Genomic DNA, 22,725 nt, shown 5'->3' on the forward strand with positions numbered 1-22,725 from the left:
AAAAAAGAGAAGCAACTATACCATTTCATATGTTCCTATTGGCTCCCAGCTAACATCTGGCTTTGTTTCTCTTATGTTTTTTTTTTTTTTCTTCAAATGCCATGCAGGAATTTTGGCATTTGGCAAAAAAAAAAATAAATAAATAAAAAACAAAACCCCCCCAAAAAAATCAAACCGTAAAAAAATAAAAAAAAATATTTCGAAACAAAACAAGCAAACACGTTTCAGCCATGAAAGAGTTAACCATCCACATTGCGACCCCCTAGTGTATGTGTGCAGAGCCGCATCCTGACAAAAACTTCCAGAGTCCCCGGTGTCAGCACAGGGCGGCGGTCACACCGGGATCAGGCGCCGCACGCGTCTCGCACGCTTCTAGACTCACGTGCATCATCACATCATGACGTCACGCGCAACGTCCGCCCCCCCCCCATCTCTCCCTTCCCGTATCCATGGGAACAGCTGCAGAAGTGAGGGGCGGGGCGGCGTCCGAATCCACCAATCAGCGCGCAGCTCGCCGCACGGTTTAAACTCTGCCAATGAGCGGCGGCTCTCCAGTGTTGTGCTCAGGTAGACGAAGTCTCTTCTCTGGCAAAGATGGCGGCGGCCGTGTCCGTTAGAGGCTCCGGGAGACCGGCTGCGGGGGGGTCCTGGGGTAAGGAGGACGATGACGGGGAGGTGTTCCTGAAGGAAGACGAGCGGGAGAAGCGGCTGGAGCCGCACGAGGTCCGGAGCCGGGTGGAGAGGATGAAGCGGGAGGTGAAGAACCGGAGGAAGATTCTCATCAAGGGTCTACCGGGGGACGTCACCAACCAGGTGTGTAACCGGAGCCGCACCGGGGGCTGCACTTGTCGCATGCGTCTGAATACTGTTCAATGCGATTAATTCATGTCATGTAGTCTGGTCCCCCTCCTTTTAACCCGTGACTCTCCAGCTGTTGCAAAACTACAACACCCAGCAAGCCCTGACAGCCGAAGGCTGTCAGGGCTTGCTGGGTGTTGTAGTTTTGCAGCAGCTAGGCAACCACAAGTTGTATTGATTTTAAAGGGGAACTCCATCTAAGATTTATTTAGGTTTTTTTTCATTGTGTATATAATCCATGGGGTGATCACCTACTATATATACCAAGATGGTGGCTGACATATCTATAGCCCTTTTTATTTAGTGTTTATCACGTGACTTACCATATGGTGGGGGGGGGGTCAGTTTTACTCCCCCCTCCAGTCGTAGAGGACTGTCTTAAATGACCCCCCCCCCCCCCTCGAAATTACCCAAGTAACGGAGACTGTATTGTTTGCTGTGCGCCCTGATGATGTCATCGCTTGAGCAGTATCGCCACTCGTAGTTAAATTTGAATTTTGAAGTTTTTATCGTAAATTCATGAATATTGCGAATATATTCGAAATTACGAATATTGGCTTTTTTTTTCCCCCCCCGCATATGCGCATATTGCTTCTTTTCTCTTGTGGGCCAATTAGAATGATGCAAATACACTTGTCAGAGGTTATCAACAAGATCCCCAGCAACCAATAGTAAGGTACCCCCCCCCCCCTCACTGTTTTTTATGAGAATATTTACATATGCGAATATAACGAATACGCAAAATTAACGAATATAGGATGAATATTCGTCTATATATTCGCAAAATATCGTGAATTCGAATATGGTTAATACCGCTCATCACTGTAATCAATTTTTAATTATTTTTTGCCCCTATTGATGTCATCGCTTATGTAGATTCTTATGCCACTCTTGTGAGGCTACCCCTTCTGTAGCTTATCTCCCCACCCCCCCCCACTGGTGGTAACATCTATCATGTACAGTAACCCCCCCCCGGACATATGATCAAATCGACATACGATGCTTTTATATGTCGGGGCCATCGCATTAACTGCTATCCGGCAGCGCAAAATGCTTAAGCTGCTGTCGGATAGCAGTTTAAGCATCCCTGGCAGGTTCACTTACCTATTCCCGCTGCTCCGGGTCCTCTTCGCGATTCTCCGGTGTATTCCGCATCTTCTCCGTGGTCCGGGCCTTGCTTTCCGGCGTCGTTTATTACGTCTCTGCACACGCCGGCCCGGTGCCGCAACGTAATAACGTCACCAGAAAGCGAGGCCCGGAGAAGATGCGGAAGAAGCCGGAGGATCCCGAAGAAGATGCCGTGGCAGCAGGACAGCATCGGGAGCGGTTAGGACCTGGTGCAGAGCGGCGGGGACAGGTGAGTATAACTTCCTGTACTTTACATTGCACGGATCCCTCAACATACGATGGATTCGACAAACGATGGGTCATTTGGAACGAATTACCATCGTATGTTGAGGGACCACTGTAGTTTCTTATGTCTCTCTGGTGATGTCATCACAAGGGGCATAAGAAACTGTATGTATGTGGTTATATGACCGGGGGGAATAAACTGTTGATGGCACCAGGACTCATAACTAGGAGTGGTTGCATAAGAAGTTATGAGTTGTGACGTCATCAGGGCTGATAAGGAGTGGTGGTATCATCAGGGGGGTATAAGAAGCTACATCTAGGACATCGGGGCACATTAGAAGCTACACGAGTGGTGATATCAGGGCATGTAAGAAGCTAGATCAGTGACTTCATCAGGGGAATATGAAGCTACAGGTGTGGTGACATAATTAGGGCACAGAGGAAGCTACATCTGTGACATCAGGTGCAGAAGATGAATCCGTGACATCATCTGGGGGGCATTGGGAGCTACAGTAGTGGTGACATCATTGGGGCTTTAGAAGCTACAGGAGTGGTGACATCATCGGGGCATTGGGAGCTACAGTAGTGGTGACATCATCAGGGGGCTTTAGAAGCTACAGGAGTGGTGACATCACTTATGTTGTTTCTGATGATGATGTAATCTCTTCTGCCTCTGATGTTTGTTCTTAGTTCTTCTCCCGATGTCATCACTAATGCAGTTTATTCACCCAGTGATGTCACTTCTTATACAGTTTCTTCTGATGATGAAATTGTAGGCTCCATCTTATGCCTCCCATGTTACTACTTACACGGTTCCTATCTTCTGATGATGTCATCACTAATGCATTTTATGCACCCCAGTGATGACAGTTTTTCCCTGATGATGTCATAGTCTGTACAGCTTCTCCTGGTGATCTCCCCACCTATCCCGGTCTGGCTGCGCCCGGCTCTGCTGTCAGTCCTGTGATCTCCCTGCTCCCTCTCACTGGCCTCCTGACAATGAGCGAATTCCAGTCGCCTCTCCCCTGCCCCGTGCTCGATGCTGTCACCCGAGGGCCCACTGGTGATATTAGGGGAGGGTGTAATGTGCCCCCGCTGTGGGTGAAGTAGGCGCAGCTCTTCCAGACACGTCGTCAGCTGCTATTCTATTCCTATCTAGTAAAAATAGTCCTGAATCCTGAAGAGGCATGTCACCGGCTCCAGCACAGCTCTGTGATCAGCAGCACCCCCCATGATACAATACCCACATCAGACAGGGTCACTATCAGGGGAACAGTACAAATGTTTGTTGCCTATCGCAACCGTACACTGCAGATAGGGGGGTGTTTAGATGATATTGGGTCACAACTCTACACTTGGTCAGCATTAACTCCATGTATTCTCTGTGGCAGCATCGGAGAGACAAAAGCCCTGTGCTTCTCCCTGTGCTTCTCCTCCCTGTGCTTCTCCTCCCTGTGCTTCTCCTCCCTGTGCTTCTCCTCCCTGTGCTGATTGGGAATAAGTGATGTAACTCACCTGATGCAGGGAGCATTAATTGGGGTCTCCTCTTGGTTACTAGGGGTGTCTCCTCTCTGTTTTAGGGGTATTGGGTACCTGACAGCTTCTTGATGACTCTTCTTTCTCTTTCAGGAGGTCCACGATCTTCTCCGAGACTACGAGCTGAAGTACTGTTTTGTGGATAAATATAAAGGCACCGGTGAGGACTGCTCGGCATTCCTGCCCCTCTGTATTACTCAAAGCTCTCTGGGGTCAGGGTGCAGGGGCACATGGGGTGGCAGGGCTCTCTGGGGTCAGGGTGCAGGGGCACATGGGGTGGCAGGGCTCTCTGGGGTCAGGGTGCAGGGGCACATGGGGTGGCAGGGCTCTCTGGGGTCAGGGTGCAGGGGCACATGGGGTGGCAGGGCTCTCTGGGGTCAGGGTGCAGGGGCACATGGGGTGGCAGTAGGGTTGCCACCTTTCTTGCAGAAAACCGGCCATGCTAATTTGCATAATTATTTATGCGTGACATCACAAGATACCCATATGCAGGGAAATTTTGTCCTATTCTGACCCCTATAACTTCATTTCTCCTTATATGGGCCTGTATGAGAGCTGACTTGTTGTGCCCCGATCTGTAGTTTAAAGGAGTAGTCCAGTCTTGAAAAATGATTCCTTATCCTAAGGATAGGGGATAAGTTTCAGATTGCGGGCGGTTCAACTGCTGGGACCCCCCCCCCCCCCCGCAATCTCCCATACGTGGCCCCGGCAGCCCGCGAGAAGGGGGGCGTGTCGACCACCTCATGAAGTGGCGTCTGACGCTCCCTCAATACAACTCTATGGCAAAGCGCTGTATTAAGGGGGGGGAGGGGGGGGAATGTTTGCCATCGCTTCGTGACGTGGTCAACAAGCCCTCTCTGGCCAGTGAGCCGGGGCCCCGTACAGGAGATCGTGGTCGGACCCCTCGCGATCTGAAACTTATCTCCTATCCTTAGGATAGGGGATACGTTTTTCAGGACTGGACTACTCCTTTAACAGTACCATTTTTGTTTTGCTGGGACTTTTTTATCGCTTTTTTTATTAAACTTGGGAGTTGCAGTTAGTTACTAACTACAACTCCCAGCATGCCCTGATACAGCCTGTGGGTCAGCAGCTGCCCCAAACGAAAACTACAACTCTCAGCATGTTGGACTATATTGTAGTATATAGTATAGGTCAGTGTTTACCAACCAGGGGTGCTTACAGCTGCTGCAAAACTACAACTCCCAGCATGTTGGACTATATGGTAGTATATAGCATGGGTCACTGTTTCCCAACCAGGGGATCCTCCAGCTGTTGCAAAACTACAACTCCCAGCATGCCCAGACAGCCAACGGCTGTCTGGGCATGCTGGGAGTTGTAGTTTTGCAACAGCTGGAGGCACCCCTGGTTGGGAAACACTGGTATAGTATATGGTGCAACATTTCGGGAGTTGAAGGATTGGTTGGAGAAATACCGGCCAGGTGGCAACCATAGGTGGCAGGGGGAGTAGGTTGGAGGGAGTAGGTGGAGGAACAGTATTTGGCAGGGGGTTTTGTGTTAACTGGCGAGGAGAAAACTGTCTCAGGCTGGGTTGACATCACGTTTTCTCCCCTGTGGGAGCGCATCAGACAAGGGAGAGCTAAAACCTCGCGCTACCGTATGCCTTTCTATGCGCTCTCGTATGTAATTCATTTCAATCAGCCGGCTGGAGGCAAACGTTTGGTCCGGTCGGCTCATTTTTGCCCCGTATGCACTTTTGCAACCGGACCAAAAACCGTGGTTGACCACAGTTTTAGGTCTGGGGAAAAAGCGCATAGAGCACAAAAATGAGCCGACCGAACGTTTCACTCCGGCCGGCTGATGAAATTAATTACATACGAGAGCGCACAGAAAGGCATACGGGAGCGCGAGGTTTTAGCTCTCCCTCGTCTGATGTGCTCCCGTATGGGAGAAAACGGGATGTGAACCCAGCCTAAGTTGGGCTGTTTTTTTGGCAGCCCTGAGCATTCTCAACTGGAGGCAGAAAATACACGGATTTTAGAGAACATCTCCTTACTGCTGCCTGTTAAAAAAAAAAAAAAACTTTAAGTTTTTTTTCCCTGTTCAATTCAGTGTAATTCCATAGGAAGCATAAAATGGACGCATTGTGATGAGCAGTATGAGCATTTTATGCTTCAAAATACAGTGTGAATATGGCCAAAGTCTCTACCACCTTTCTAAAGGCAGTAGATGTGGGTGAGGAGGAGAAGACCTAATTCTGGCCCCATTTTCCTTAGTGGTACTTAGGCCTGTTCCAGCCGTAGTACTCGTACACATTTGTAGGTCAGTGGTGAGTCCTTTTTGTTGCCTTGGTCCTGTAGGCCCAAGTGACCTTTGCAGCTGCAACCCTCTTGGTTCTAGACATTAATGGGGGTTCTAGCAGCCGCCCCCAGTCTTTTACCAATCGTACATGTTGGCATATTATGAATAACTTTATTCATGTAGTGCCAACAAATTAGACAGGACTTTACAGATTTTGTGGGTAAAAATACAGAATGGGATCACACTAAATATTCAAACAAGAGTGAGGTCCCGGCTTGGGATTGATGAAAGGTGGAAAGTGCTAAATTTGTATATTGGTCCAACCATGCTTAATGGGGTACTTCCCCGGAAAACATGTATATGTATATCTACTGGTGCCAGAATCTTAAAAAAGGGAATCCTTCCAGTACATATCAGTTGCTGTATGCACCACATGAAGTTGTATTTCTTTCTGGAGTTCTTTTCAGTGTGACCACAGTGCTCTCTGCTGCCACCTCTGACCATTTTTAGGAACTGTCCAGAGTAGGAGCAAATCCCCAGAGAAAATCTCTCCTGCTCTGGACAGTTCCTGACCTGGACAGAGGTGTCAGCAGAGAACACTGTGGTCAGACAGAAAGGAAATTCAAAAAGGAAAGAACACACAGCAGCTAAGTACAGTTAGGATTAATATTTTATTCTTTTTTTACAAATCTACAAATTTTTTACAAATCTACAAATTTTTACAAATATGTTTAACTTTCTGGCACCAGTTGATATAAAAATAATAATAAAAATAGTAAAAGTAAAAATAGAAATAATAAAATACAAATATTAAAAATAATAAAAATAGAAATAATAATAAAAATAATAATGATAAAAATAAAATTAATTAAATAATTATAATTAATAAAAAAAAAATTATAATAAAAATAAAAATAAAAAAATTATTAAAATTATAATTAAAAAATTATTAAATTAGAATAATTAAAAAATTGTTTTGAGGGGAGTACCCCTTTAATATATAGGGTATAATACAAATGTGTGAACCAGCAAATTGCTGAAGGTCTAAAGTGCATAGAGCATTGCTTCAAGCAGTTGCAAAACTACAACTCCCAGCATGCCCGGACAGCCTTTGGCTGTCCGGGCATGCTGGGAGTTGTAGTTTTGCAACCGCAGGAGGCACCTTGGTTGGGAAACACTGGCATAGAGAGTAGGGGGACCTAGCTAAGTAATGTAAAGGGGAGACCAAATTTAGACAATGTCGTACACCTTTTAGAATAGATATTATTGGGGACGTTTGAAACTGTTGTAGATATTTTCCAGCACCTACTAGAAAATATCTATACGAGTGCGTTATGTGAGGAGGTTAGGAGGGCACAGGGGGGGTGACCCGTATTGTACAGTGCAGACGTTCTGTCCCCAGCTCCTTTGTATGTCCTCCCCCTTGCTGTGACCTGCAGGTCGTGTATGTCCCGGAGGTGTTCTTTATGCTGCCCCAGATCTGCTTACTAAAGCGTTCTCTTCTCTCGCTGTCTCCCCCCGTGCAGCCTTTGTAACACTACTGAATGGAGAACAGGCAGAATCTGCCATCCGCCGCTTCCACCACACGCGCCTTCGAGAACGTGAGATGTCTGTCCAGCTGCAGCCCACAGACGCCCTGCTCTGCATTGCCAACCTGCCATCCGGCTACACCCAGCAGCAGTTCGAGGACCTGGTGCGCCCATTCGGCAACGTAGAGCGATGCTTCCTGGCGTATAGCGGAGTGACCGGGCGACCCAAGGGCTACGGATTCGTAGAGTACATGAAGAAAGACTCCGCCTCTCGAGCCAAGTCCGATCTGCTGGGCAGACAGCTGGGATCCCGCACCCTGTATGTGCACTGGTCGGATGTCAGCCAGCTCACCTATGACCTGCTTCACTCCCGCTGCCTGTGCGTGGACCATCTGCAGGAGTGCGACCCCATGGAGCTGAAGGAGGCCTTCTCCAAAGTCTCTGCACCTTCCTTCTGTCAGGTGGGCAGCGCTGGCTGGCACATTGTTGCTAATGGTTTGGTGTCCCTATAACCAGTGGGTCCAGTCCTATAATATGCTGCTCTCATTAGGGCCACGACTTGAATGCTTCCTCCCCATGTTACACAAGGTAAAACACCTTGAGACAAATGAGAAAAATCTGGTGAAGGCTGCATTCACACCACCTTTTTGCAGTACAGTTCCCGTATCAGGTTTTTGAGGAAAAACTGATTCCTCAAAACCGGACTAAACTGTATCAAAAGGTGTACAAATTTTAACATGTACACGGTTTAAAATATGATGTCGGTTGCATCCGTTTTTTAAGAAAAAAGTGTACATTTTTAATTTTTCACTTAAAAAAAACTGTGCAAAGTCTAAAACCGTATATTGAAAACCGTATGGAACCGTACGCATATACAGTTCTGTACGGTTCCCATTGACTCCCATGTTAAAAAAAAAAAATATATATATATATATATATATATATATATATATATATATATATATATATATATATATATATATATATATATATATATATATATATATATATATATATATATATAATATATATATATATATATGGCTACAGTTTTGGGTACTGGAAAAAAACTGACAAAACCGTACAGGATGCAAAATGGACACAACCCGATGCATCTTTTGGCATACGGTTTTCAATACAGTTCTGTACGGTTTTCACATAGAAAACGGGAACTGTATTGCAAAAACGTGGTGTGAACCCAACCTAACACCCCCTTAGGTTGGGTTCACACCATGTTTTTGCAATACAGTTCTACTGTACTTTTCTAATTTGAAAACCGTACAGGACAGTATTAACCTGATATGGGAATTGTATAGCAAAAACGTGGTGTGAACCCAGCCTTAGTCCATGTTGCCTTGTATCCCATAAACACTGAAGTTGGGTTTTCCAGGACTTTTTCGATGGCCAAGCTCAGTATTTCCCAAACAGGGAGCCGGCAGCTGTTGCAAAACTACAACTCTCAGCATGCCCGGACAGCCAAAGGCTGTCCGGGCATGCTGGGAGTTGTAGCTTTGCAACAGCCGAGGCACTGGTTGGGAAACAATTGACCTAGCCTTAGGATAGGCCATAATATCCAGTTGGTTGGGTCTGTTGGTTAGCTGCAATACCAGATACAGCCACTACTAAATGTATGGCGCTGTGGCTGAAAGGAATTGAAGAACCATCGCCTTTGCTCCTTCAATCAATATATTGGTGGGGGTTTTATTCATCTAGAATTTGGGGAGATAGACCTTGTCCTATACACAACTGCAATAGGGAGCTTGTCCACTACACAGCAGGATCCCGCTTATCTTAGTGTTTATTTTGAGAACTTCTGCAATTTTCATTAACTGTTTATTGAGGGGTATTCTGAGCTCCGAAAGTTATCCCCTACCCATAAAATGTCGGGTGGGGGGGAGCTAGATGATGGCAGTCTGACTGCTGGGACACCCACCGAAAATGAAGGAATAATTGGACACTGACTAAAAGGCGTCGCTAATGCTTCAGTCATACTATAAAAAAAATTATAAAGTATAATGCAATAAATATAACCTAAAGATTATTATATAATAATATTTAGGTTTTTTAATATAAATGTAGCCCTGGCACAATTTTCCTTCATTCCTGGGATTGTACATCTTCAGGGGTTTTAGCAGAGAGCTCATTTAACACTTTCCTGCCACATAATGGGCCAATAGCCCATGATATTAGGTGGGTTGTTGTGGGGAATCACTAGTGGGTGCTGGGTGGAACTAGCAGTTTTTTTTTTTTTTTTTTTTATCCGGCTTTTACAATAATAAAATATAATAAAATGAGGGATGTCCCAATACTAGTATCTGTATCGAGGCCGATACTAACCATTTCCATGGTATCGGGGACTCTTTCAATGTCCCGATGCCAAATCGGATACCTGCTGCCGCTCCGCTGCCCCATCCTCCCGTCCGCATCATGGCATTCCATGAAGGAGCATGTGACACACCCGTCACTCCACCTCCTCCACTGCGCTCAGCGTAACGCTACAGAGGAAGCAGAGTGACGTATATGTCACATGCTCCTCCATAGAATGCCATTATGTGGACGGGAGAATGGGGCAGCGGAGCGGCAACACCCGAGAGGACAGCTGCAGGTGAGCTGTCTACAAGATTAGGTGCTGCGGTCTGCAGGGGGCCTGCTACTAATGTCTAAAGGGGGGGGGGGGGGAGATGCGCTGCTGTCTACAAGGGGGAGACCTGCTGTCTACAAGGGGGGGGGGCTGCTACTAATGACTGCTGGGGGGGGCTACTGCTAGTGTCTGCAGCGGGATACTAAGTACTGTTAAAGGAAATCTTACAGCAGAGTCACCTGCACTTACTTGAATTTATAGGTAGATAGAGCAGGTGACCCGGTTTCTGCCGCTGCTCACCATGTGGTCATCGGTCTCGCCGCCAATACAAATTCTTTGTTCTGCCCAATGGAGAAGAGAGAAATCTTGGCTCATACTACAGCAGCCCCCTCCATTGTACACAACAAGGACCACATATCATACGGTAAACAGCGCCAGAAACCGGGTCACCCTGGTGTCAGATTCCCTTTTAAAATAAAAGTACTCGTACTTGGTATCGGCAACTACAAGAATTAAAGTATCGGTACTCGGTCTTAAAGAAAATGGTATCGGGACATCCCTAACTAAAATAATCAAAGTATCCTCAAATGCAAAATCCATAAGACCCCCCCCCCCCTTCTTAGGGACTAGGAAAAAATCAATGTTTAACCCCTTAAGGACAGTGTTTTTCAGATTTTGCACTTTCATTTTTTCCTCCTTACCTTTTTTAAAAATCAGAACACTTTCAACTTTTCAAACGTTTTTTATTAGGGGAAAGGTTAAATCATAACTTTATTTTTTCCCCCACTTTTTTTTTTTTTTTTGCAATGTTAGGGAATATAACATGCATTATACAGATTGCAGGCACTGATCAATGCATTGCCATAGCATAGCATTGATCAGTGTGATCGCCTGAAGTTGAGTTGTTTTCTGTCTGACCACAGTGCTCTCTGCTGTCACCTCTGTCTGTCTCAGGAACTTTCCAGAACAGGAACAATCCCCATAGCAAACCTCTCCTGCTCTGGACAACTCCTGAGACAGAGGTGGCAGCAGAGAGCACTGTTGTCAGACAGAAAATAACTCAACTTCAGCAGCTAAGTACTGAAAGGATGAGGATTTTTTTTTTTTTTTTTTAAGTAGTAATTTACAAATCTGTTTAACTTTCTGGAGCAAGTTGATATAAATATATATATATATATATATATATATATTTTGAAACTTTAATACCCCTCTAATACCTTAGATAAGGCATAGACTACCTCCTACATCTGCAGTGCCGTAGGTTGCCTATGCCTTCCTTTAGATGTTGCCGTCAGTAGTGACCTGATAACACTATCACAGTGATCATGCAGGAACAGAGTGGCACCCTAGGATCTAGAATTGAAGTCTATGAATTGTATTACTGATTTCCTCCTGACTTTGTATAGGGCTGCGCTGTCACCTGACTCTCCTTTTCCTCTCCTCAGCTGGCTTATGGACAGGACGGTCAGTATAAAGGCTTTGGCATTGTGGAATATGACTCTGATATGGTGGCTGAAGTCGTACAGCAGCAGATGGATAACTCCTTAGTGGCCGGAGGACGTGTCCGGGTCTCCTTCTGTGCCCCGGGGCCTCCAGGAAGGAGCATGTTGGCGGCACTAACCGCAGCACAAGCAACGGTGAGGGGGGGGGACTGATGCCAGGCGGGTTATGTATATAGGTCGATGCCAGAAGTAGTGGGCGTTCAATTTTCAATTTCTTTCAAAGGCATTGAATCGTGGGAACGGCCTCCTGCCTGAGCCAAACCTTTTGCAACTCCTGAACAGCCTGGGCTCTCCTGCTACACTACAGCTTCTACTCAACCCTCTGCTGAACGGAGCCGGGAACAAGCAAAGTCTGCATCAGGGTAATGGCGGCTGTGTGTTTATATTCAACTGAGCGCGTTCTGCAGCCTTGTCCTGTAGGCTATTGGGAACTACAATGTGCCTGCAACGTCTCCTGCCTTCCCTCTGTAGATACGCAAATCTTAGATTCTAAATATAAGTGGTCTCCAAACTGGACCTCCAGCTGTTGCAAAACGGCAAACTTTTTTTTTTTTCAACTTATTTTTATTTTTTTTTTTTTTTACACTTTTTGTCCCCATAGGGGACTATCAATAGCAATCAGTTGATTGCTTGAACTGTTCAGTGCTGTGCATAGGGCATAACACTGATCAGTGTTATCGGCGATCTTCTGGTCTGCTCTATCTAAGACTAGAGCAGGAGACGGCCAGAGGCAGGTGAGAGGACCTCTGGCCGCCACTACAGATGATCGGCTCCCCGAGGCATCGCTGCGGGAGATCCGATCATCTATTTTAACATGTGCATTGCTGCAGATGCCGTGATCTGTGGTGATCGCGGCATCTGAGGGGTTAATGGCGGACATCAGCGTGATTGCTGATGTCCGCCATTACTGATGCTTAGTCATACACAGGACATAAATGTACGTCCCTGGTCGTTAAGGGGCTAAAGGGGGTACTCCGGTGGAAATTTATTTATTTTTAAATCAACTGGTGCCAGAAAATTAAACAAATATTTGTTAATTACTTCTATTTAAAATCTTTATCCTTCCAGTACTTATTAGCTACTATATACTACAGAGAAAGTTATTTCTTTTTGTATTTTTTTTTTTCTTTCCACATTGCTCTCTGCTGACACCTCCTGTCCGTATCAGGCACTGTCCAGAACAGGAGCAAATCCCCATAGCAAATCTATGCTGCTCTGTCTGTATCAGGAACTGTTCAGAGGGGTCAGCAGAAAGCACTGTGGACAGAAAAAAATGGAAAAAATAAAAACTCTGTAATATAGTCACTAATAATGGAGGGATAAAGATTTTTTTTTTTTTTTTTATAGGAGTGATTTATAAATCTGTTTAACTTTCTGGCACCAGTTGATTTAAAAAAATAAAAATAAACAAAAAAATAAAAAATTCCACCGGAGTACCCCTTTTTAAGATAAATTTGTCAGTTCTAGAGTGGTATTTAAATGCACAATGCAAATTTCTTCTTTTATACAATTTGTGCACATGGAATTAGTGCTGGGCGGTATACCGGTATGAATCGGATAAGTTTTTTTAATTTTTTTTTCTCCCACGGTATGGATTTTTGCCCATACCGCTATACCGGTCGGGCCCCTCCCCCACCCTCCAAGTCAATAAAAGAAAATTGAACTTACCCGTAATGGGGGTGGTCCGGGCCATCCATCCTTCCTGTAGTGTCCGGCGGCATTCCAGGTGGAGGGTGAACCGGTCCGGGCTGTCCTTCTCCGGTCCTCTTCTCCGCTCCGGCCTAGTACGCTGCGTAGACGCCGCTACGCCGTGACGTCAGGTGCGTCGCTGGTCACGGACGTCACTGCGCAGCGGCGTCTATGCAGAGTTACTAGGCCGGAGCCTGCCCGGAGTGGAGAAGAGGACCCCCGGAGAAGGACAGCCCGGACCGGTTCACCCTCCACCCGGAATGCCGCCGGACACTACAGGAAGGATGGATGGCCCGGACCACCCTCCCCGGACTGTCCCTGCAGCAACTGAGAAGGTGAGTCAGGGTTCTGGGATGGACAGGGGTCTGTATAATATACTATACCTACAGTAGGCCTTCCAGCTGTTGAGGCCCTCCAGCTGTTGCAAAACTACAACTCCCAGCATGCCCGGACAGCCAACGGCTGGAGGCACCCCTAGTTGGGAAATACTGACCTATACTATACACTATGTAGTCCAACATGCTGGGAGTTGTAGTTTTGCAACAGCTGGAGGCTGTAGGGTTGTTTGTTACATCTATAAGGGTACTCCACTGCCCCAGTGTTCAGATCATTTAGTTCCAAAAGCCCATTTAGTTCTGCTACGAGACCTCAATGCAAGTCTCAATGTAAAAAAAAAATACCGTGATACTCCTTTTTGGTCATATCGCCCAGCACTACATGGAATCTGATCCCCCATTGATTTCTATGGGAAATCCACAACAATGTGCAGTCTCATTGCTTAGTGTGAACATACCCTAACTGGACAGGAGCAGTCGTTTTGTCTGTTCATTCTAAAATGCTTCCTTTACTCTTCTAGGACTCCTTGGTGCGGCACCCGCTGTCTCCCTACTCGCTAACCCTGCCCTGTCTACCACCCTCCTGCAGCTGGCACTGCAGGCACAAACCCCCACACAGGTAGGTTGCGGTATTATAGGACTATGGGGGAATTCATCACACTTTAGATAATAAATAAAGAAATTCTATGTATTATTGCAGCTCCCTGACTCAGGCTTTATCCAGTGCGCACTCTTCTGCTAACTTGGGTGTCATATGATCTTATTTTATTTTCAGACCAAATTATATATATAATATACATTTTTTTTTTTTCTTTTCATTGTATAGAAACCTGGAATTCTGGGCGATTCTCCCCTTGCTGCCTTGTATGGAGCGCTGGGTCTGTCTCCTCAGCTCACACCGCCACCAGGGAAATCGCCACTACTTCCTGACCTTGGATTAGGTGAAATTCTTTCCTATTATGCGGACCTTGGGGTTTAGGGGTAAAGTTGGTAGTAACCGTCATTGTAGCGTCTAAATTTCCTTTGTGAACAGACGTGTTCCTTAGGGTGTATTCACACATAACAGATCTGCTGTTGTGGATTTTGCTCTCATTTTACTCATCTTTTTGCACATACCCATGTATTAGCCCCTGAGGAAGGCCACGCGTTGGATATGACATCTGGATAGAAACGTGTTGGGACTAGACCTGCACACTATATCTCAATCGAATAGTGTTTGCTGTGGATTGTGATATTTCCAGTTGGCCCTTGTCAGAATTAGGCATTTTCCTTCTCAGGCCCTGGCAGTGGCGGCAACAGCTGCTTTGAAGTTGGCAGAAGTAGATGACATGAGCGTTCATGGCGCGGTGCAGCAAACGGGAGTGTAGAGGTCAGGAGGAGCAGCCACCACCACTACTGAGCCTTGGGGAAGACAGACTGCAGCTCAGGACTGTTGTGGGTGAAATGCGTCCATGACGCAGAGCCGCACACATCCTCCGCACTCCTGCTTACACAGTTCTGTACATTGCTATACATGGGGAGGAATGAGGGGTGGGGAATGACTATATGAATTTCATATAGCCCCCCCCCCTCCTTCATATAGCTGTTGTGGAAAAATAAATGTTAAGGGTCAGAAATTTGTGCGCACTTACAGTCCTAGATCTGATTCCATCATATTTTGTGAGTCATTGTGTTGCATTTATATTTTGGTCATGATCCTCGTATTATAGCTAATAAGCCTTAGGCCCCGTTCACACTACGGAATTGCCGCGGAATTTCCGGGCGCAATTCCGCGGTGTGAACTTTAACATTAGTGTGAACGGTTCTCCAAGACTCGTTCACACTGCGGAATTTCAGCGGCCGCTGAAAGTGTTCCACGCAAAGAAAGAACATGTTCATTCTTTGCGCGGATTCCGCGAGCGGACCATAGCCGTCAATGGTGACAGCTCAGTGCCCCACGGCCCTAGCGCCTAAGTATATTCGGAGGCAGCCGCCAGGCGGAGTCTCCGCTCGCAGAATTCAGCCGCGAGAATTCCGTAGTGTGAACGGGGCCTTAGTGAGCCTGATGATCAGGGACGGGCCCTATATCTGGGTTATCATTCTCCCCACCCCTTTCACTTGTGTTTATGTATCTGGTGGATTTTATTCATCTTTTTACGGCACCTCAGTGTTGCTGACAATGTGGTAGAAGTTAGAGATTTTACAAGGCCTTTAAAAAAATACATAAGAATTGCCTTGAAAAATCCAGTTCAGAGCCTCAATTGTGTTTTAGAACTTTAAATCTACAGCGGCTCCTGTGTGTGTGAATGCACTTTTAATTAAGTTTGTTGTACATTAGAACTAAAATATTCCTTCAACCTGTGTCTCTTAAAGGGGTACTCTGGGGGAATACAAATTTATAATTTTTTTATTTATCTATTTAAATCAACTGGTGCCAGAAAGTTAAACGAATTTGTAAATTACTTCTATAAAAAAAAAAAAAAAAAAAAAAATCTTTACCCTTCCACTACTTTTTAGCAGCTGTATGCTACAGAAGAAATTATTTTCTATTTGAATTTCTTGTCTTGTCCAGTGCTCAGACACCTGATGCCCGTATCGGGAACTGTCCAGAGCAGGAGAAAATCCCCATTGTAAACCAATGCTGCTCTGAACAGCTCCTGATATGGACAGAGGTGTCAGCAGAGAGCACTGAGGACAACACAAAAATTCAAAAAGAAAGGAATTTCCTCTGTAGCATACAGCTGCTAAAAAGTACCGGAAGGGTAAAGATTTTATAATAGAAGTAATTTACAAATCTGTTTAACTTTCTGGCACCAGTTGATTTAAAAAAAATAAAAAAAAATAAATAAATCCACCGGAGTACCCCTTTAAGCTGTAGGCTCACTAGATCACTAGAGCTGTAGTGTTGCTAAAGCTCGAGAATCACAGGTTCACTAGAGCTGTAGTTTTGCTAAAGCTGGAGAATCACAGGTTGAGGAAACACCGCTTAAAAGAATGAAACTGTAGTATGAGTCGTAACCCTTCTTGTTTGACGTAGGGGGCGCTCTTCCACCAGTCGGAATGTCTTCTGACTTGGGGACTTCTTCCCTGCAGCCATTTCTCGGACCTGAATGGGACAGCCCCCCTCCAACTCCAGCTTTGGGCTCCATGCTTGGTGGGTTGCCAAAGACTTCAGAGACGGGGGTAAGTCTTCTGCTGACAGTAGGAGTTTGCTTCTGACCAGTGTGCCTCCAGCTGTGGCAAAACTTCAACTCCCAGCATGCCCGGACAGCCAACGGCTGTCCGGGCATGCTGGGAATTGAAGTTTTGCAACAGCTGGAGGCACAATGGTTGGCATAAGCTGCTTTAGACTCACTTGATGCTATCCTAAAATTGAAGAATTGACCCATATATACAGTTATAAGAACAATTGTACTACTCCCTGGTCTGTTACAGATGTCCCTCCTCGGAGAGCCCCCCAGGGATCTGAGCATCCATTCCGGTCCTTACATGAACTTCCACAGCAGGATCCCCAGCACAGGTTCATTGTGTAAGTTGGTTTATTGTGGCTGAACTGTGGTTACATCTCTGGTTTGCATTAACTCATCTGACCTATTATCTCTTTCCTTTCTTCTTTTTTAGGTACCACCAATAAGCAGGCATCTTTCAAGCAGAAGGCATCAGGAAACAGAGTTCCTCTGGCGTCTTTGCAAGAGTCTATGCTGACACAGACAGAAGGATATCCCTTTGACTTGCAGGCTGTAAGTGTACAATAATGGGGAGGACTGGGCTTTTAATAGTTGTATAATCCTGGGATCTCATAGCCCTTTCCTTGCATTGGATGATTTACTGCATTTGCCCTGTGGGTAGCCTTGTCTGAGGGGGGGCGCTGTTGCATGAATAGTTGTTCTCCAGCTCGATCTGAGGATGTGTCCGTATAGGTGACGTATCATCTTTGCTATAAAAGTTTCTCTTTTGTCTTCTCAGGAGCTGCACCCTCGTTCCTTTTCAGAAAGCAGAGACCATATTGTGCCAAGCCTAAGTGCCTATGAGCCAAGGAATAAGGTTAGTGCCCAGGCCTGTTGCTTGGCTGGAACTCCAATGAGGCTCTGGCACAGAGAGGGCTACTATTTGATCTTTTTGTGACCTAAAAAAAAATATAAACTTTTCTTGAAAAGACAAACTTGGTACTGTAGATCAGCAGTAGTGTGCATATTCAAAATACAAATTTTTAACGCGAATATCGGCATTTCTGGATAGAGGACAGTGATGCCTCCCTCCTTCTAGGTAAAGGCTATAATTGTGCATGCGCACAATGCAAATTTCATTACGAATTTTTGCATGTGAAATATCGCAAATTCAAATATGGCCCCCGCTGCTCATCACTAATCAGCAGCATCACTTATTGTACACCCCTCATTCTATAGATCATAGTAGATCCTTCTAAAATGGGCCTCTAAGTGCAGGTATCTGGATCCTATGGACAGGTATACTCTTCCTTAACCCCTTAAGGACCTAGGGCGTATGGATACGCCCTGGCTTTCTGGTACTTAAGGGCCCAGGACGTATCCATACGCCCGTGGGAATTTCTGTCCCCGCTGGGCGGGGACCGTGCCGGGGTGACTGCTGATATCGATCAGCAGGCACCCCGCGCAAATGCCCAGGGGGGCTATCAGATCCCCCCCCCCATGTCGGCGATTGGCGCAAGTCAATTCACACTTGCGATTTGCGCCGATTCGGGTCTATGGTGCCACCCCCTCCTATCCCTGCTATTGGTCATCAAGACGCGATGACCAATACCAGATCGGGGGCAGGGGACTTTACTTTCGGTTTCCCTGTCCTGCCCACCCACAATAGGTGGGCCAGAACTGGGAAACGACACAGGACCGGCGCCGAAGTCCACTCTCCCATCGGCGATGGCAGCGGGCGACGATCGACGGAAGAAGAGGACGGTGACGCAGCTCCGTGGATCCTACGGAAGCCGGTGAGTTGCTTAGCAACATCTGGAGGGCTAGTCTGAGACCACTATAGAGTGGTCTCTAAACTGTAGCCCTCCAGATGTTGCAAAACTTCAACTCCCAGCATGCCCAGAGAGCTTGTTTAGGCATGCTGGGATTTGTAGTTTTGCAACAGCTGGAGAGCTACAGTTTGAGACCACTGCACAATGATCTCTATACTGTCGCTCTCCAGATGTTGCAAAACTACAACTCCCAGCATGCCCACATAGCAGTTTGCTGTCTGAGCATGCTGGGATTTGTAGTTTTGCAACATCTGGAGGTCCACAGTTTGCAGATCACTGTGCAGTGGTCTCTAAACTATAGCTCTCCAGATGTTGCAAAACTGCAAATCCCAGCATGCCGAAACAGCAAACAGCTGTCTCGGCATGCTGGGAGTTGTAGTTGTGTACCTCCAGCTGTTGCATAACTAGATCTCCCAGCATGCCCTTCGGCGATCAGTACATGCTGGGAGTTGTAGTTTTGCAAAAATCTGGAGGCACACTGGTTTGAAAATACTGAGTTAGGTAACTGAAGGTTTTCCAACCAGTGTGCCTCCAGCTGTTGCAAAAGTACAACTCCCAGCATGCACGGTCTGTCAGTACATGCTGGGAGTTGTAGTTTTGAAACAGCTGGAGGTTTGTCCCCCCCCATGTGAATGTACAGGGTACATTCACACGGCCAGGTTTACAGTTAGTCTTCTGCTTCAAGTTTGGGCTGCGGCAAATTTTTCGCCGCAGCACAAACTCCTAGCAGTAAACTCACTAAACTCCTGCCAGTGTGAATGTACCCTAAAAACACTACACTACCACATAATAAAGGGTAAAACACTACATTGTCCCCCCCCCCCCCAATAAAAATGAAAAACTTATCGTACGGCAGTGTTTCCAAAGCGGAGCCTCCAGCTGTTGCAAATCACCAACTCCCAGCATTTCTGGACAGCCACTGACTGTCCAGGCATGCTGAGAGTTTAGCAACAGCTGGAGGCACCCTGTTTGGGAATCACTGGCGTAGAATACCACTATGCAATCCCTATGAAGTCCTCAAATGCGCATGGCGCTCTCTCACTTCAGAGCCCTGTCCTATTTCAAGGAAACAGTTTAGGGTCACATATGGGGTATTTCCGTACTAGGGAGAAATTGCACTACAAATTTTGGGGGGGCTTTTTCTCCTTTTACCCCTTATGAAAAGGAAAAGTTGGGGTCTACACCAGCCTGTTTAAAAAATAAATAAATAATGCTGGTGTTGCCCCATACTTTATTTTCACAAGCGGTAAAAGCAAAAAAGACCCCTCAAAATTTGTAACGCAATTTCTCCTGAGTACAGAAATACCCCATATGTGGGCGTAAAATGTTCTGCGGACGCACAACAAGGCTCAGGAGTGAGAGTGCACTATGTACATTTGAGGCCTAAATTGGTGATTTGCACAGGAGTGGCTGATTTTAGAGCGGTTCTGACATAAACACACAAAAAAAAAGAAATACCCACATGTGACCCCATTTTTGAAACTACACCCCTCACGGAATGTAACAAGGGGTATAGTGAGCCTTAACACCCCACAGGTGTTTGACAAAATAGTTGGATGGGAAAATGAAAACTTTTTTTTTATTTTTTTTTATTTTTTTATAAAATGCTGGTGTTACCCTAAATTTTTCATTTTCACAAGGGAAAATAGGAAAAAAGCCCCCCAAAATTTGTAACCCCATTTCTTCTGAGTGAGAACATACCCCATATGTGGATGTAAAGGGCTCTGCGGTTGCACTACAATGCTCAGAAGAGAAGGAGCGCCATTGGGATTTTGAAGAGAAAATTTGTCCGGAATTGAAGGCCACGTGTGTTTACAAAGCCCCCATAGTGCCAGAACAATGGACCCCCTCCCCACATGTGACCCCATTTTGGAAAATACACCCTTCACGTAATGTAATAAGGGGTACAGTGAGCATTTACGCCCCACAGGTGTCTGACAGATTTTTGGAACAGTGGTCCGTGAAAATGAAAAATTGAAGTTTTCATTTGCACAGCCCACTGTTCCAAAGATCTGTCAGACACCTGTGGGGTGTAAATACTCACTGCACCACTTATTAAATTCTGCGAGGGGTGTAGTTTCCAAAATGGGGTCACATGTGGGGGGGTCGACTGTTCTGGCACCACGGGGGGCTTTGTAAACGCACATGGCCCCCAACTTCCATTCCAAACAAATTCTCTTTCAAAAAGCTCAATGGCGCTCCTCCTCTTCTGAGCATTGTAGTTCTACCGCAGGGCACTTGACGTCCACACATGGGGTATTTCCATACTCAGAAGAAATGGGGTTACAAATTTTGGTGGTCATTTTCTCCTATTACCCCTTGTAAAAATGATACATTTGGGGAAAAAACTGCACTTTAGTGAAAACATTTTTTTTTTTTCATTTACACATCCGACTTTAACGAAAAGTGGTCAAACACCTGTGGGGTGTTAAGGCTCACTGGACCACTTGTTACGTGCCTTGAGGGGTGTAGTTTCCAAAATGGTATTCTATGTGGGAGTTTTCTGCTGTTCTGGCACCATAGGGGCTTCCTAAATGTGACATGCCCCCCCCAAAAACCATTTCAGCAAAATTCACTCTCCAAAATCCCATTGTCGCTCCTTCCCTTCTGAGCCCTCTAGTGCACCCGCCGAACACTTGACATCCACATATGAGGTATTTCCTTACTCGAGAGAGAAATTACAAATTTTGGGGGGATTTTGGGTTACAAATTTTGGGGGGATTTTTCATCTATTACCCCTTGTAAAAATTCAAAAACTGGGTCTACAAGAACTTGCGAGTGTAAAAAAATGAAGATTTTGAATTTTCTCCTTCACTTTGCTGCTATTCCTGTAAAACACCTAAAGGGTTAACAAACTTTCTGAATGTCATTTTGAATACTTTGAGGGGTGCAATTTTTATAATGGGGTCATTTATGGGGTATTCTTGATAAGAAAGCCCTTCAAATCCACTTCAAAACAGAACTGGTCCCTGAAAAAATTCAGATTTTGAAAATCTTGTGGAAAATTGCTGCTGAACTATGAAGCCCTCTGATGTCTTCCAAAAGTAAAAACATGTCAACTTTATGATGCAAACATAAAGGAGACATATTGTATATGTGAATCACTATAACATTTATTTGGAATATTCATTTTCCTTATAAGCAGAGAGCTTCAAAGTAAAAAAAAAAAAATGCTAAATTTTAAATTTTTTCATCAAATTTGGAATTTTTCACCAAGAAATGATGTAAGTATCGACAAAATTTTACCACTAACATAAACTAGAATATGTCACGAAAAAAACAATCTCTGAATAAGAATGAAAGGTTAAGAGTTCAAGCCTCGCCACTCCGATCCTCGTCGGAAGGCGAATTCTTTTCGGTCCTTTTGTATCGGGTCTCCCTCCCAAGCAGGCGCACTCCCAATCTCTGAAAGCCCCTGCGTTCAAAGCACGTCCTTCCTGGAAGTCGGACAACTGCTCTGGTTTTTCTGCCAAGTCTGGTACTCGTAAGCCTTCCTCTACCCGAAGGGGCACCCCCACCCACGTTTTCTTCTCGGGTGGGAAGTTGTCTGTCTCTTTTCCGGGACGTTTGGCTGGCTAGGGTTAAGGATTCCTGGGTATGGGATGTCATTTCAGATGGTTATCGGATAGAATTTGCTTCCATCCCCAGGGATCGTTTCTTCCGATCTTGTCCTCCTTGATCACCACCTACTTTAGGCAGTGGCTTTTCAGGTCGCTTTAAGTGCACTGCTCTCTCAAAGAGTGATGGTGCCAGTCCCGCCAGGGGAGCATTTTTCAGGGTTTTACTCAAACCTCTTTGTCGTTCCCAAGAAGGAGGGCTCGGTCTGTTCCATTCTGGACTTCCAAGTTACTCAACCGCTATTTGCAACTCCGTCACTTTTGCATGGAGTCCCCTTCGCTCCATGGTGGCTTCCATGGAGCCCCTGCCCCCCCCCCCCCCCAGAGTTTCTCTCGTCGGTTGACATCCGGGACTCCTATCTCCACATCCCTATTTTCCCTGCCCATCAGCGTTTCCTCCGCTTAGCTGTCCCTGCTGGTCACTTCCAATTTGTGGCCCTTCCTTGGCTTGGTTACGGCTCCCTGGGTTTTCACCAAGGTCATGG

At 45.8% G+C, this 22,725-nt stretch overlaps 1 protein-coding gene across 2 annotated transcripts in view; it reads left to right on the top strand.

The window, feature by feature from the left end:
- Nucleotides 1–420: 420 nt before the first annotated feature.
- The window catches only part of RAVER1 (ribonucleoprotein, PTB binding 1), a 25,287-nt gene continuing 2,982 nt past the window's right edge, over nucleotides 421–22,725 (top strand). The window contains exons 1-11 of one of the 2 annotated variants that reach the window (XM_056570578.1): nucleotides 421–813; nucleotides 3,841–3,907; nucleotides 7,536–7,999; nucleotides 11,565–11,756; nucleotides 11,845–11,983; nucleotides 14,167–14,264; nucleotides 14,472–14,586; nucleotides 16,662–16,807; nucleotides 17,060–17,153; nucleotides 17,246–17,364; nucleotides 17,591–17,676. In XM_056570578.1, coding sequence (XP_056426553.1) covers nucleotides 595–813; nucleotides 3,841–3,907; nucleotides 7,536–7,999; nucleotides 11,565–11,756; nucleotides 11,845–11,983; nucleotides 14,167–14,264; nucleotides 14,472–14,586; nucleotides 16,662–16,807; nucleotides 17,060–17,153; nucleotides 17,246–17,364; nucleotides 17,591–17,676 — 1,739 coding nt within the window. In that variant the 5' untranslated portion in view covers nucleotides 421–594. The remainder of the gene's footprint in view (nucleotides 814–3,840; nucleotides 3,908–7,535; nucleotides 8,000–11,564; nucleotides 11,757–11,844; nucleotides 11,984–14,166; nucleotides 14,265–14,471; nucleotides 14,587–16,661; nucleotides 16,808–17,059; nucleotides 17,154–17,245; nucleotides 17,365–17,590; nucleotides 17,677–22,725) is intronic. The other variant, XR_008892174.1, reaches the window with a different exon arrangement.

This window comes from Hyla sarda, chromosome 4, assembly GCF_029499605.1.
Source record: "Hyla sarda isolate aHylSar1 chromosome 4, aHylSar1.hap1, whole genome shotgun sequence".
Classification (NCBI taxonomy): domain Eukaryota; kingdom Metazoa; phylum Chordata; class Amphibia; order Anura; family Hylidae; genus Hyla; species Hyla sarda.